This window comes from Xyrauchen texanus, chromosome 1 (genome assembly GCF_025860055.1).
Source record: "Xyrauchen texanus isolate HMW12.3.18 chromosome 1, RBS_HiC_50CHRs, whole genome shotgun sequence".
Classification (NCBI taxonomy): domain Eukaryota; kingdom Metazoa; phylum Chordata; class Actinopteri; order Cypriniformes; family Catostomidae; genus Xyrauchen; species Xyrauchen texanus.
This window is the reverse complement of record NC_068276.1, coordinates 5,441,824-5,458,215: the sequence shown is the minus strand read 5'-3', so window position 1 is coordinate 5,458,215 and position 16,392 is coordinate 5,441,824. Positions and strand designations below refer to the sequence as shown.

Here is a 16,392-nt window from a genome sequence, read left to right as displayed (position 1 = left end):
ATGTTAACCAGAGGTGGGTAGAAACACACTACATATCCTCCATTACATTTACTTAAGTACATTTTTGGAGAAAATTTGCTTTTAAGAGTAGGTTTAGTAGTGGGTACTTTTTACTCTTACTTAAGTAAATAACTTGTTTCATTACAATGGGCAACGTTCCCTTCGTTACATTACTGGTTTTAATTCAATACGTTTTAATAAATGCGCAACTTATTGAGAGATTTTTAATGGGACTTTTACGACAGCGAATATTTACAGTCACTCATGTCCAGTTCGTGACTGCAGCAGCTGCAGTTGCTCAAAACAAACACATTCTTTCATAATGCAATGTCATCATTTATACTAAGACAACTGGATATTTCAAGATTAGAATTGCAGCTCCAGCTTAATAAAACTCGTTGCGGTGAGTTTTGGCAATTGCAGTAACATGAGTTTTCTGTGTTGTGGTGATGGTAATTTTCAGGGTGATTCTGTAACTATGGGCTTTTAGTACCTCAGTTTCTAAGTATACATTTTTATATCAGTGCTGAAATATATCAGTGCCTACTGTATAAATCCACATAAACATTTGTGTTAAGTGTAAATGACGTGCGTGACTTCTGAAGCGACTTTGCGTTTATGGCGCATTTTTCTCATGGAAAACAGAACAAGCTCGGAACTTAAATAGGCCTAACATGCTTCCAAATACAGAGATGAGGTACAGTTTACCCTTACTGTACTGAACAAATTATCTGAATTCTTTCTACACTGAAACTACTGTAACTACACTGAACTAAGTATCCATACAGGACTTTAAGACGCTGTGAAATAGCCATGAATAAAGCATGATCTTGCTTCATGATCTTTTCATTCAGTATTATATATTGGGCATCTTGAATAATGTTTTTTCACTGTAATAATTGCTAGAAACTGGTTTCCAAACTTCTCTTCTTATTGATAGATTCGTCCAAACCTGACAATCATCCTTAAAGTGATAGTTCAGCTATAAATGAAAGCTCTGTCATCATTTACCTCCTTCAGAGTGTTAGAGACTGTCAGTCTTAGTCACCATTCACTGACATCCCCTTAATTGTGTTGCATTGAAGAAAGAAAGTCAATCAGGTTTGGAACAAGATGAGGGTGAATGATGAAATCATTTTCAATAATTATAATAATTAAATATACAAGTTAAATGTATATTATTTAATGGAATATTGGGTAGTAAACTTTCATTATGTTATGAAAGTAACTAGTTACTCACTACTTGAGTATTCTTGTAAAACCACTTGACTTCACTTCATTATGTTACAAATGAAAGTAACTAGTTACTCACTACTTGAGTATTCTTGTAATATGATACTTTTTTTACTCTTACTCAAGTAATTATTAAGATAATTACTTTTCCATTCATTTGACTAATGTTATTTTCAAGTAATTATACTTTTACCTGAGTACAGTTTTTGGCAACTCTACCCACCTCTGATTTTAACAAATGGAACCTTTTTTTAAAGTGTTACCATTTTTTGTATAGCATTTATTAATCTTGGTTAATGATAATTATTAACTCTACAATTGTTAATTCTATTTTATTTTAATTCATAATGCATAAATGTACTGTTATATTTTGGAATTAACATTAACCAAGATTAACATGAGCTGTAAGTGTTGTTCACTGTTTCTAATAACTAATGTATTAACTAATGTTAACAAATGCAAGCTTATTGTAAAGTGTTACAGATATTTTGTGATGTTATAATATATGAAAACTAAAAGACAAAAAAAAAATGCAGATGAATAAAAACTAAATAAAAACTATTTACACGAAATTAAAACGAATTAAAATGAAACTAAAATTGAAAACTAAAAGAAAACGGAATAAAAATAAAAACTAGTGAAATTATCAAAACTATAATAACGCTGACCCAGTTCATAAAAAATACAAAGTTACATTTACTTCAGCTGAAATTGCTCCGATCGTAGAAAAAAAAACATAATTTTATTACAAAATGACATACAGGCGCATTATTAATTGTGTACAATTTTTAGATTTTTTTTATTTTTATATAATTAATTACACTACATTTAAGCATTAAATCAACAGCCCTATATTTTATCCAATAAAATAAGACATGATGGGTGCATGAAAATGTACTGCATAGTATGAATTACATGAATATTTGAATATTTACTTGTTAGTAATAGTAATAGTTAGTAATAGTTCAAGGACTCTTAATGGTCTATCAATAGACTGCAAGATTGCCTGTCCATTTTTTTTAGACATCTTGGTTCCGTTAGTATTATTCCCATTCATGTTTCCTGAAGGCATAAAAAAAACTTAATTAAAGAGAGACATTAACCAATCCAAACAGCTCTCAGTTGCAGCATTATAAACTAACTAATAGACTAATGTACACCACAATGTACTTAACGTCTTCCATGAAGGAATTAACTACAATCCCATGAAGCATTGCAAATGACCAAATTAGAATAAAACAATGGAACATTTTTGAAAAATGAAATGAAAAATGAAAAAACATTGTTTTAAAGTTGTTGATTAAAACTATAGAAACAATATACTTTAAGCTTATTGCAAAACATTCCGAAATGTACAAATATATACATAGTTTGAGAGTTTAACGAGACTTAATTGCGTCATTCAAAGTGCATCAAATGAGTGGGCAGTCACTGTAGAGCTCTTTTGGTGCACTTTGTGAACCGTTGTTCTCCGATTGGTGGATCCTGCTCTTAAGGATTATGGGTAATGTAGTTCTTTTAAAACCAAAATTGAAATTAGTTGAAGTTGACACAGAGCTGCATTATGACTGCCACTAAAGACTATTTTCCCTTAAAAAATGATGTCATTTCCTGGAGATTGATGCCATGATGAAACTTTGTTAGGGATATTACAAAAGACTAACAGGATACACAGTTATATTGAGGTCACAATTAAATGAAAGCTGTGAAGTGATTTTAAATTCATCCTTACAAATACAAAAACTCATATGATGTCCATCTTAAAAAAAAAAAAAAAAGCAATAAACTTAGATTCATATTTAATCCAGTTTATCAGTACATATACAATGGGGACATGCAGTCAGTGTATGTCTTTTTTATCTACAGTAGTTACTCATAAGTTAGGCTTTTTTGTAGTGAGAGAAAGCTCTCCTTTTTGGCAGAATGTATCTTCTGATGAACTCAATGGGATCTTTTTAGGGTACAGAGATAGAATGAATGACAGTGTGTTACATGAGGTGAAATGCGATCATATGCAGGTTATTTTAGAGTCTTCTCTTCTCCTATTCTTGTTCAGGTGAAGGATCTTTCTCTGTGAAATGTGATACTGACACTCTGATTATCCCCAAGGATTTAGTCTTACACAGTGACAAGAGATATAAATTAGTTCGGGGGTGTGCCAGCTTTAAATCATGATTTATCTCAAGTACATAAATAAAATATAGACAGGGATTGTACTGGAGAAGAGGGGGCAGAATTCTAGGATGGTACCCGATCATTCCTTCATGTTTTTCCCAGTACCTGCAGAGAAACGATTAATATGTTTTAGACTATGTTATGCTCTACTGAACATAAAAATACACAGCAGAAACATATATTGGATAAACAGTCTAGTTATAACTAGGATTTGTAATACTTTACAGTATTAAAGAAAATGTCCTTATAATTATGCTCTCGACTTTCTTCACCATCTTGGATGAATTTCACTGTCACTGTAAATTGCCTTTTCTGTGAAGCATAAATGTGATGCTTCCTTACAGTTTGGCCAAACTGATGTATCTTGACGTGTCTCCCTACTTTATGGAACAGTCTTCATTTTGAGAATGTTCCTATTGGCACTTTTCCACTGCATGTTACGGCTCGACTCGCTTTAGTTTTCTGAGCTTGCTTTTCCACTGCTGTTTAGTGCCTCCTCAACGTGGGTGGGATTATAGGCTGATTGTCATAGTTCGACTGCCGTGACATCATCTTAACGCGACACATAAACAATAAACAATAACACGACCGCTAGCTGTTAGCTACTAGCTCATTGTGCTGCATAAAGCAGTTGTTGCATGGTGATTTTACACAAGTGTAACAGTTAAATTGGCCTAGTTGTTTTAGAAGCAACATCCAGTAGCTTGTCAACTAGATAAAGTGAAGCTTTCAAGCAGAGTATAGAGTTAACATAACAAAACATACCATCCTCCATCGTGGAGTCCAGCCTTGGCCACGTCCAGGGCACTCTCCTTCCCATTGCTCGCCGGTTTAGATAGCGTCCATTTGGTTGAACCACTTCCACTTTTCCTTGATGGTTCTGTAGTCACTTTTACGTTTTTTTTTACTGTTGGTAGGTCCGGTGGTAGCCGTGTGCGGTCAACAGCTGAGACAGTTCTTGAAAGACATTTTTGTTTCGTTCGTCACTAACAAGAGGAACGTCTGCACCTCATTTATTGACCACGGCATGGTTTTGCGCACAGCCATTTCTTTTTACAAAAGTCGCATGAACAAATGATACTGTTATCGCTGTAACTAACTTTAAAACTAGCGGGTTTATGTCCCTTGTCGAAAATCCAGTGATGCTGGTAGTGACGATTCTCTCTGTCCAATCAGTGATCTGCACGATTTTGACGTCATATTTAGTATTGGATCGCTTGTTACCTTGACTGAGGTAGTACTAAAAAAAGTACCAGGTACCAGGTACTATCCACAGTGGAAAACCCCCAAAAAGCGAGCAGAGTCGAGTTGTACCGTGCAATGCCTTAAAATGCTGCCTAGGTAGCTGTCTGGATTTTGGAACAGAACATGTGTGCGTGACTTGTCTGAATGCATGGAATTCATGTTTGCACATTTTGATGTAGACGCTGAGATGAATGAATAAGAGATAATGATGTTCCACTTCCTGAATGAAATTCATCAGTAATCCTCACATATACTCAGAAACACACTCCTAGATTTATTTGCTTCACAATCACACACTCATATCTTCAGCTGGAACCCTTAAAAAGAGATCTGCATTTGCAGTCTCTAAGCCTTGTTTTAAAGGCACATACCCTCTCTTCCATAAAATATACACTACAATAAACATTCTCAAAAATAATGAAAACTGTGAATGAAAAGTAACCTTTGGAGAATGTGCCGTATGCATTTTTTTTAGCTTGTTAAGAGAATGTTTCTAGAATGTAAGGAATTAATACCCTGGAAATGAACAAAATTGGAAACATTCACTCACATTAAAGGAATGTTCTGCATTTAATGGGCCTCTGGCAATCGAACCCATGACTTTGGCATTTCTTGCCCAATTTGAGCTTTATTGCTAACTTCCTAAAAAAAACTGCTTTGAAATGTGATGCTCTGCTGGAGAATGATGGGATGCCTTTGCTAGGGATTTAGTGGTCGTTATTAATCTCTGTAATCTCCTTATTAACCACTTACAGCTGATGACTTTGATCTTCCTCAGTTTATTTATGACATAGGACTTGTGACACCGGGGTCCATGTTGGTGGGCAAACAGGGGCGTAGATTCCGGGGCTCTCAATAAACATCTGATTATTTATATCCATCATCCCAAGAAAAAGTCAATGTAGTAATCCAGATATCACTTTAGTCACACAGCAGAGATGCGATGAAGACTCAAAGAGTGAAAAAAGCATCTCACACACACACACACACACACACACACACACACACACACACACACACACAAACACATTTGTGAAATAGGGGATTCTCTTTGGATACTTTGTTTGTTATTTTATTTATTTAAAGGGATTTATAAAATTAGCGCAATCCTCTGAGTAGAAGACTAGCAGCTAGTTTGTTTACGTGCGGCTGTGGACTCCTCTTTCAATGCTTTGTGTGTCATAGGTTTTAGACCAATCACAGGCTGCAGCACCTCCCACAGTCCCTAAACTAGGGCTGGGTATCGTCCAATAACTTGACGATACTTTTTCTATACCAATTTTATGAAATTTATTTTTAACAAGATTACAAACATTACACAATACCTCAAAAAACATTTATTTTGGTTTAATTTTTTCAGTCTTTTTTTACAAACTCAAAGACAAGAAAGCTAAACTGTTAATTCAGCCAACCCTAAGGATAAGTACGGTTTAACAAGATAACTAGTTTAATGTGAGTTAAACTTGATCAGTTACTGTCAACCTTAAAGCATTTTTAGCATAGATTTAGCTAGCTAGCTATCTATAGCCATACATCCAAACAATATTTAACGTTACGTAGGTCCCAGTTTATAGGACTATGTCACCGCGCACAGAATCAAGCATGTGCCTCTACAAGTTAGCCGATTTAGTTTGTTGGTTTGTTTGCTAAATGTTTACCTTACCTGTCGGTGTCCCAGTTACAGCGCCACTGCAGTCATCAGTAGTTTTGAAGGAAGCTCTGTGGCAGGAAGCTGAGCGGATGACTGCATTGGCTCTGTCTTCTTGCGGTCGAAGATGGAGCAATTTTCTACTCTTAAGTTTATTAGGTGCAGTGTCAAGTGCTTCCTCAGATTTGTCGTGTTGCCGGTCTTGGCAGCAATTATCTTGTCGCATATGTTGCATCACGCGCTGTTGGCATCGAGCCTGATGAAATGTAGCCACACTTTTGATCTTTTCCACATCTTTTACATCTATGGGGGTTGGGACGTACAGCCTCACGTGTGAGCCACCTCTATGGGCGTAACCGGCGTAAACTATTGCTTTTCCTTGATGCCTAAACAGAGCCAAACACCAGCACTTTTAGATTTTGGCACATCTAGCATGCTACATGCTTATCATTGACGTTGACGAGATTAACCCCATATGTATCGAAATTTGGTACAGAACAACAAGACATTTTTCGTTAATCGATTATTTTAGAGCCAATTCGGTCGGTGCCTAAAATGTATCAAACTCGATACCCAGCCCTACCCTATATGCCCCAAAACTATCTACCCCGGAGTAGCTAAATATGTCTTCTAAAGTGTCTTGAAGGTGCTATAGTTCCTTAGGTGCGAAAGCGACGAAAAGCACTAGTCCCAGAGAAAAGTATTTAAAACAGGCTTAAGTACCACCAGTGGGAACAGGCTTCATGTCATATAGAAGACACAGAAATGAACAATTGTTTTGTCATTTTCAATGTAAACATCATGAGGATTCAGCATCAAACCCATCTGTGATACTCTTAAAAACAACTATATACAATAAGAAATCATTAGTGTCTGATTTCTTTACCCTCTTAAGGGTTTCGTTTAGGTTAAAGCTAAAGTTTGTGATTTCTGTGACGCTATAATACTTTGTTCTATCCCAGTATATTGGGCAGAGACAACTCCTTAAGTTATTATGGAATTCCTTAAGTTAGACATTGTCTAACTGCTTGCACTGAGGACACATGGAGTGACAGTAGCATGTACGTGCGAAGTTGTTATGGCTAGCATATGCATTTTGTGCTGAATTGCTGAAAGATGTTCTAAAATGATCAACAAATCATCACCTATGATCATCAACAATGTAGTTGTAAAGTGATATAAGGGAAAGGAGGTGAGAACCACTTGACAATATAAATAATAGTTTAATGAAGAAATAAACCAAAAGCCACAAACACACACATAGGACGGACAGCTGCCGTAAAAGTTCTCTCTCTGTCACACCACCGTCCGCTGTCGGCCTGATAAGGGACCGTGTGTGAAATCACGACCCAGCCCCGTCCTCAGCGGCCCTGACTGCTCCAGGCGGTCAGTTAGGAGCCACTTCTCCCATCGCGGTCGGCGGCCATTCCTCCGCTTCCAGGCTTGATTAGCCTGATAAGGGACCGGGTGTCTAAAATCACAACCCAGCCCCGCCCTCCACCCTGTCGCGGTAGTATACTTCAGTCAAGGAGCCTTACAGCTGAAACCGGGACATAATTACATATTTCAGTCAATTGTAAGGACTAGGGCTGCATGATCTTGACTCTTCATGGAAGAGTGTGATCTCATGCACACTCTTCCATGACGTCATCTTTGGCGAACGGCAGCAGTTCCTCTGGCTCTAGGTGGTCATCAGCAACCCCTCCGTCCCCAGGCAGACGACCACGGCTGCTCCCCTGGTGGATGGCAACGGCGAGGACTACGAGACAGACTCAACATAAACGCAGACACACATGCAATTGTTCAGTCAATACTAAAACATTTCATCTAGGTTATAGCATTTAGATATGGAGATAATGTATGTAAACTAACAATTATGAAGCTAGATTGAGCTTACCACACAGTCATCTCACACAAAATAATTGTATTTCAGCATGACCGTATCATTGAGTCCAGCAATACATGAGCATCCTGCTGTCTGGACCTCCTCTGTATCAGCAGTAAGTTCATAATTTTATTACAAAAAACTTTTCATGTTCTGATTTGACTCAATATATGCTTTAAAATAATCTTAATTATCTACTGTTCTCAAAATATGTCCAACTTTTCAGCTGTGAAGGCACTTATAGGCTACATATCTTTTCAGGTCAGTCTGCTCAGGTTCTTCCACCGATGGATAAAGACTCAACAAAATAATTAAAATGCTTCTATTTGTGAAATTTGGCCACCCTCCTCATACACATAATCATTAACAGATAGGTGGAAAAGAACAATATCACCTCGCCATAATCATGTGACCAGTTGTTCTCAAGTTTCTGTCATTTTTAATGCTGCTTTAGTACATAATATAACGATTGTTTACGCTTAACTGTACGTTCCGCCCACATCGCCTGCAAAGCATCATGGGACATCTTGTGGATAAAGAAGGCTATTAGTTTTTATCTGACCAAAACATGATGCAGCATTTGTTTGCAATACACCGCTACTAGCAGCTGAGCTACTGTCAAGCTACTGAAAAATGTTGTTAAGTTAATAGCGCGCTACTTGTAGAGACTCCACTACACTGGTCACTTTGGATAAAATGGCCGGCTAAATAAATGCATGTAAATGTAAAACTTTTTAAAAGATGGCTTTACAACAGTTGTGAAGGTCAACATCTCTTTGGCAAACAACCTATTTCATCTGTGCATTCTCTACCGGTCGGGTATTTAGTTGTCCGGGAAAATACATCGTGTGTGAATAAATTAGTCTTGTTCCCAATATCCAATTACATTGGCAACCCCCGGGGCTGAGGGATTGGTGAATATTCTTGCTTTAGTGATTTAAAAAAAATGAAAAACTTAAATCAAATACATTTTTAAATTCAAATTGCACTCCAAACGAAATGAAAAAGCAATTAAAATAACAAAATGATCAAAAAATTATATATATATTGACAAACACGTAAGACACTTTAATGTGACACTTTTCAGTGGACATTATACGCTATAACCCAGCTGCTTTTCAGCAGCTCCAACATACATTGCTCTCGGCATTACACTAACAACACTGACACGCAGACAGACAGCTTTGTATGTCTCCCTCTCTCTTGTCTGCCGCTGTCTCCTCTCCTCAAATACTCCCACCGCCCCTCACTGGAACGCGAGACCGGTGTGGCACACAGGTGGAGCTCATTCATCACTCATCTTGTGTGTATTTGATATAGTTTTGTTTTTTTCAAATACATGATACATGTATATAGTCTCCTTATATTTATATACTGCAATGTGTGGACCACTTACCAAGTATTTCACTCATCATAACACTTGTATAACATAGACCAATAACACCATTGGTGTTTAACATCCGGCACATTGTTTTCCTGAACGTTTTCCCAAGCAAGCTGTTTTGAACCACTGCAATGAACTCTAAAAACTACTTTTTTGGACAGAATGGATAAATTCACAGGATATGCTCATGCCTTCAGTCACCACCACATCACTGGATGTTTCTCTGTAGGATCAGGGATAGTGTAGTTTTTCACCAGGAACTGCACTACGGGACACTTTGCTTTTTTTTTTGTTTATTTTTTTAACATACTATACTCATGATCAGTTGAATGCCACTATTGATGAATTAAAGTACCAATTTCCTTCCGAAACAGCGGAATCTGTACATTATTCCAAACTTTTGGCTGCCAGTGTATGTAGGATCTCATGACCACTTAAATTAAAATGAAAACTCCAGTCATATCAGTAACCTTTTAAAAGCTGTTTTAATCTACATGGAGAGGGTCCGCACATGGGGACTGCCATGTTTGAATTACATGACCAGTCGAATACTACTCGCTTAATCTCAGTAACTGTCCTCTTAATTGACACTTTCACCCATTTATGAAAGTAATCATGGCTGACCGTGAATACAACATTTCTACAATGGCATCTGCATCTGAAAACCATTGATTTTAAATTATGCTGCATCCAAGCTGGTTGGTGTCAGTGTACGTCCAAGATGACACAAAGACAAAAGTTACTGAGTGCACCTTTAACTTGATTGAGTATTGAATTAGAACATTCCTTTGGGAGTCTCATAGTGTTGGGAGACCACAAGGGGGTGATATAACATTTAATGAAGCAGGTTGCAAGGACTGGTATTTTAGAGCTCCTTGCACTGGACGCATACACACAAAATCTACAAAGGTTTTTGTAGTTCAAGAATGAACCAGAGTGACTTTTATGAGTTTGCAGGTTAGTGTATGAAACTAGTTTAACTGTGCAAACTGAGTGATTCGAAATTATTATGCAATTTCTCTGTATGTAGTTTCGAAGACATTTCATTCAAGCTGTCAAACCACAAAATCATATAATTGTATAATTGTGTAGGCTATATGAAAGATACAGAACATGTTCCCGATATATCATCCAGTGATGGGATGGCAAGAGTAAAAAATCTATGTCCTTTGATAATGAGTTGGGTTGAATTTTAAGGATTAGTTTGCCCAAAAATGAAAATTCAGTCATTGTTTACACACCCATGTGTTGTTAGAACACCATATGACTGTGATTCTTTTTCTTTATACAAAGTGAGAAATTGTGAAAAAATATAGATTCTCAGTGATGTCATACAATGGCAGTTTATGGTAACCACCTGTTAAAGCTTCAAAAGGACACAAAAGTATCATTCAGAAGACTCATGATTGTTATGAAAGCATATGATAAGGTTTGGTCGAAACAAACCGAAATCGAATGTATTTTTTAGTAAAACATATTCACTACCCATTGGCCTCCTGAGCACATTCATGTGTTTGCAAGCAAGCTCTTTGCACGAGAGCAAGAGGAGTTATGCAGCATGCACGAGATTGGGCGTTCAATCGAAAACGAATTTTGTTTCGCTTCAACAGAACCACCATCGATTTTAACAACAGAAAACACAACATAGATTTTGAGACCCTGCTCAAGAATTGCTCACCTGCTGCCCTTTCTCGCACATTATACCATATTCTAGACAGACCACAGACAATCACATCGCGCTCGCACCCTGCATCGCATTTTGGACCAGTGCCAGTTCATAGCGAATGGGGTTACTGGGCGTGATGCCAAATATAGAAACCAAGTGATCGACTGTATGTCCCTTTGCTCGTCGTGGATGCTTAGGACAAAAAACTCTGATTAACATATAAAAGATAACTTATATTGTGTTGCGCATGGCGTCTCAGTAGGACACGATATGACTGTAGCTAACAGGCACATCTCTCTGTTTAATGGAGGACTCTGTTTGAAACATAGGGCTGGACATGGAAATGCATCTAGTCTAAATAAGCTGTAATAACTTCTTGATTATGACAAGAATTAAGATATGCTGTATTCACTAGATAATGTGTAATTTGTCATGTTTACCCTTCTACATTCTGCTAATGCTAATGGCTAATGCCATACACAGCCGTAATCACTTGACATGTTCTTGGAAATCCATTCAAGTTGCCATCCTCCCCAAGAGAACAATATCAGACTTGTAGCTTTAGCTCCATTGTGCTTCAGCGCATCAACAAGGTCAGTGTCATACATTATTTTAAATATAAAAAAGCTTTTTCCTAGTAGTTGCAGCAAACTACTATTGAGAATGAGATTTGACGTGTTCATCTCCAGCCTGTTGAAATAGTATGGTAACAGCGGCATCTAACAGCTTACAGCAGCACAGTCACCGCTGCAATCGTGGCGGTATAAAGGCCATTTTGGACTGGTAATGTACGTATATGCAAGCTGGAGCTGATTAGAAAACATAACGTTATCACTTAAGGCTTTAGAAAACTTGGAGGGTAGCAAACAAGTCATATGGTCTACTTTTATGATGTTTTTATGGTGGTTTTTGGTGTATGACATGAGTTTTCAATTCTTCAAATATGCCAACTTTTGCATTCCACTGAAACTTAACAACATACTGGTTTAGTTCAATATAAGGGTGAGTAAATGATGACAGAATTTTCATTGTTTGAGTTAAAAATCCCTTTAATACTCTTAATACGTTGTCGCGGTGCCAGTACTAACCACACTATCATCTTCAGCTATCAGACGGTGTGCATGCTCGTGTAATTGCGTGTGTGTATGCATGTAAGGACATCCCTTATGCCTATATTTTATTCAGAGTGGCAAGGACACGATGAGGACTGAAGGTGAGGAGATAGAGATAGAGAAATCTGAGTCTCAATCGATGTATGCTATTTAAAAAGAGGGAATTAGCTAATGTAGATGGCAGAACAGTCAGGAAGGGACTTTCCTTACCGAAGCATCATATCATGTTTGTATGGTGCAGTCGTGAGTTATGTATAACCTGGAGATGACTGCTGGCTGTTAGTCAGTCAGTTAAGGTGTTTAGTGACTAGTGATTCTAGTGACTAGTGACTATTGAATTTAAGGAAGTACAAGTATGCAATTTGGGACACACTTATAATCAATAGATTCAAATGTCGATGTCAATATGAGTTCAAATTCAGGTGAGGTCACCAATAGGCATAATTAGTCAAATGTATGTAATTATTTAAATTTTGTCACACAACTTTGTTTAATTTCTTAATTAAAGGAATATTTCGGGTTGAATTCAAGTTAAGCTCATGCTGGCATAATGTTGATTATCACAAAAAAACGAACAAAAAAAAAACAGTTTGACTCGTCCCACCTTCTCTTTACAAAAGCAAAAATCAAGATTACAGTGAGGTGCTTACAATGAAAGTGAATGGGATTGGGGTTAAAGGCAGAAATGTGAAGCTTAAATTTTAAAAAGCTCTTACATTTGTTCTGTTAAAGCTTGTGGATTGTTTGAGCTGTAAAGTTGTTTAAATTGTCATTTTAGGGTTTGTTGACATTACATCGTCACGGCAACAAAGTGGTAAAATTGGCTATAACTTTACATAGAAAAGATTAGTAAGTGATTTTATCACACATAAATTATGTTTACACAAATATTGGTTATGTCTTGTGGCTATACCGTTGAAACAGTGAGTATTTTAACATTTCCATTCACTTCCATTTAAAGTGCCTCAATGTGAAAAGTTCAATTCAGTTCATTCCTTTTATTCAAAATTTCAATTCCAATTTAGAATCCTGATCGATTCAATTCAAACTCTAGCTCATGAAATGAAAAGCGGCAAATATTCAGTTGTGAATTCCATTTTGTCATCTCTGAATAAATCTGCAAGTGGTCGTACATACACGATGGTTGTAGTGTTACAGTTACTGTGCAGATTCAAGAAGGTCTGATTGCAATCAGCCACTATGATGAGGCTAATTATCATAATGACTGAATTTACTCTATAAATGCTCATTCAGCAGCCTGTACTCATAATCACAACCACCACCAATTATGCTTTGTTGGCTCTTATACCATCTCATAAACCCTCTTGACTTATTTCAATTAATCAGTCATACATAATTTATAATTATCCTTTTATATAATTATTATTCCACTCTTTAAGACTATAATATTATTCTAAAATTAAAAGACTGGTCATGCACATGTAACAACTACAGTATAGTAACCTACATAGGGGGCACATTTAAGAACAGCTTAATCTTAAATCTATATTGCCTCCAGTTAGTTGTCTAACCCATTCATGTTATCAGCCTTGATCACATCTTCAAATGTGTTAAGCTGTTGCTCTGAGCTGCTTAGAGGAAATGAAACTAAGCTGTCCATTTATTTGAAATCCCAGATCACTGCTGCTCTAATCACTTAGTTAATGGGCATTTCATTTACAGATACTCCACTTGCCATTTACAACTTGTGCTGAAATGAAGATACATCAGCAATCTTTGATTTCATGTTTGTTGATTGCAGAAGCACACAATACACATTCCCTTCTAATGCCTTATGTTTATGGAGTGCATTTTTTCCCACACGGAACACAAAAGGGTTCGGGCCGTCCTGTAATCCCCTGTAGGGGACGAGTGTGGCTACTTTTGCCATTAGTTCTGCTTGCAGAAAATTGGGTCACTAATTAGGAGAGGCAAGAGGAGAAAGCTGCAGCATGCATTCCTTTATTTATTCTTATGAAGTTGCATTTGGAATATGGGAAAGATGCTAAAAGAGAAATCTGTGGATGCGAATACTTTTAGAATGCGGTAAATAATGCAAATAGAAGCATGAAAATGGATGCTGTTTTTAAGGACTCACAGTGCACATTTGTCCTACATTATCTCAAACCCACCCTTGCAGTGGCGAGTAAACTATGTGTGCTGAGACGTGAGGTACAGAATGATTTTATCTTTTTAAAATGGCCTTCCATGGCCATTTTGTACCTAATTTAGCTGCTAGGGCAAATTTTAGAGTCTCCTCCATCATACCAGAACATCAAAACAGTCTGTTCAACAATGAATGACCGGTAAAGGCAAAGAACTTTCAGCTCAATAGTCCTCTATGTCTGCAGATCTTGGATCTGTAATATAGTGTCAACAACAGACTTTTGACTCTTAGCATGAAGTCTGGTACACTTTGCAGCAAATTCTAGCTAAGAACCACCCACTTCAAGAGGAGGTTGTCTGACTGATGTGTAAAACGGCCAATAACCATTTGACTTTGGCGTTATGCAATGATTTTGCAATGAAACTGCTCAATGAGGATTTAAAGACATTTAAGCACTTTCTTTATGTATGCAGGTGTAGTAGAAATACATTTCTGGGCATACTACTTTGACCTGTATGTTCTTGGACCTGTGATGTTCTAACAAAAACCACAAAATAAATGTTCTCTGGTTGTTAAACAAGTACAATTTAACCATGTGGAATAACTTTCTTTGCACCATAAGCACTTGACCATTACTTAAACTAAAAAGTGCCTGACTCACAGTTCTCCACTATTTCTTATTTTCAACTTTTCGGATCGGGCAGCTCCACATCCACTGGCTGTACATTTCACAATGTTCATCGGGGTGTTGTTCACCTATAACACCATGCAAACCGTACTCTACAGTTGTCCTAAGTAACTTAATGTCAGTTGATGTTTTGTTTATATGTAATGTCTGTATGGAGTCTGATGTCTGGTCTTGTCTCACATCACTGTACTGTTGTCTCTCCCTCTTTTTCTGTGTTCTGTTCATCTCTTGACCTTAAAGTTGAGCCCTGGAGGAGTGGAAGATGACAGCAAACTGTCGGTAAGTGTTGTCTGTGTACAGTATAAATGGCCATTGGTCTGTTTATATGTATTTTTGTGTTGAGTTATAAAGCATGGCACCTTGTGACTTGTTGAAAATCAAACCCTTTGACCCCTGACCTCACTAATGGGAAATATGATAATGAGAGACATACAAGTTTAGCTTAAACTAATTGGGCAGATGGACAGAGAAATGGTTATGAAGAGATATATACCTATGTATATATACTTATGCCATTAGTAGATGGATGGATGGGTGGGTGGGTGGGTGGGTGGATGGAAGGATGGATGGATGGAAGGATGGAATGATGGATGGATGGATGGATGGGTTGGTGGGTGGCTGGTTGGGTGGATGGATGGATGGATGGTTGGATGGATGGATGGATGGGTTGGTGGGTGGGTGGGTGGATGGATGGCAGACAGATAGATAGGTGTTGTTTTAAACAAATGCTAGGATACATTTTGTTTCACCTTTATATCATTTCCCACAATTTATACACTCTATAACCTACATTATATTGCAACTTTGCAATGTAAAAGTTTGTAAAATGGGACTATCCAAGTAAGAATATTTGTTAAAAACAAAATTACTGGGGGGCCTGGGAAGCTCAGCGAGTAAAGACGCTGACTATCACCCCTGGAATTGCGAGATCGGATCCAGGGCGTGCTGAGTGACTCCACCCAGGTCTCCTAAGCAACCAAATTGGTCCGGTTTCTAGGGTGGGTAGAGTCACTTGGGGGTAACCTCCTTGTGGTCGCTATAATGTGGTTCTCGCTTTCGGTGGGGCGTGTGGTGTGTTGTGCGCAATAAATAAAGACATTTAAGTACTTTCTTTATGTATGCAGGTGTAGTAGAAATACATTTCTGGGCATACTACTTTGACCTGTGTGTTGTGCGTGGATGCTGTATAGAATATATAGAGAATAGCTTAAAGCCTCCATGCGCGCTACATCTCTGTGATCACATGCTC

The 16,392-nt window shown here is 37.4% G+C and overlaps 1 protein-coding gene across 1 annotated transcript in view; it reads left to right on the top strand.

Annotated features, from left to right (window-relative positions):
- LOC127649113 (sodium/potassium/calcium exchanger 2-like) overlaps positions 1 to 16,392 on the top strand; it is a 70,202-nt gene that overhangs the window by 11,399 nt on the left and 42,411 nt on the right. The window contains exon 3 of the mRNA XM_052134066.1: positions 3,927 to 3,950. Within this exon, the coding sequence (XP_051990026.1) occupies positions 3,927 to 3,950 (24 nt within the window). The remainder of the gene's footprint in view (positions 1 to 3,926; positions 3,951 to 16,392) is intronic.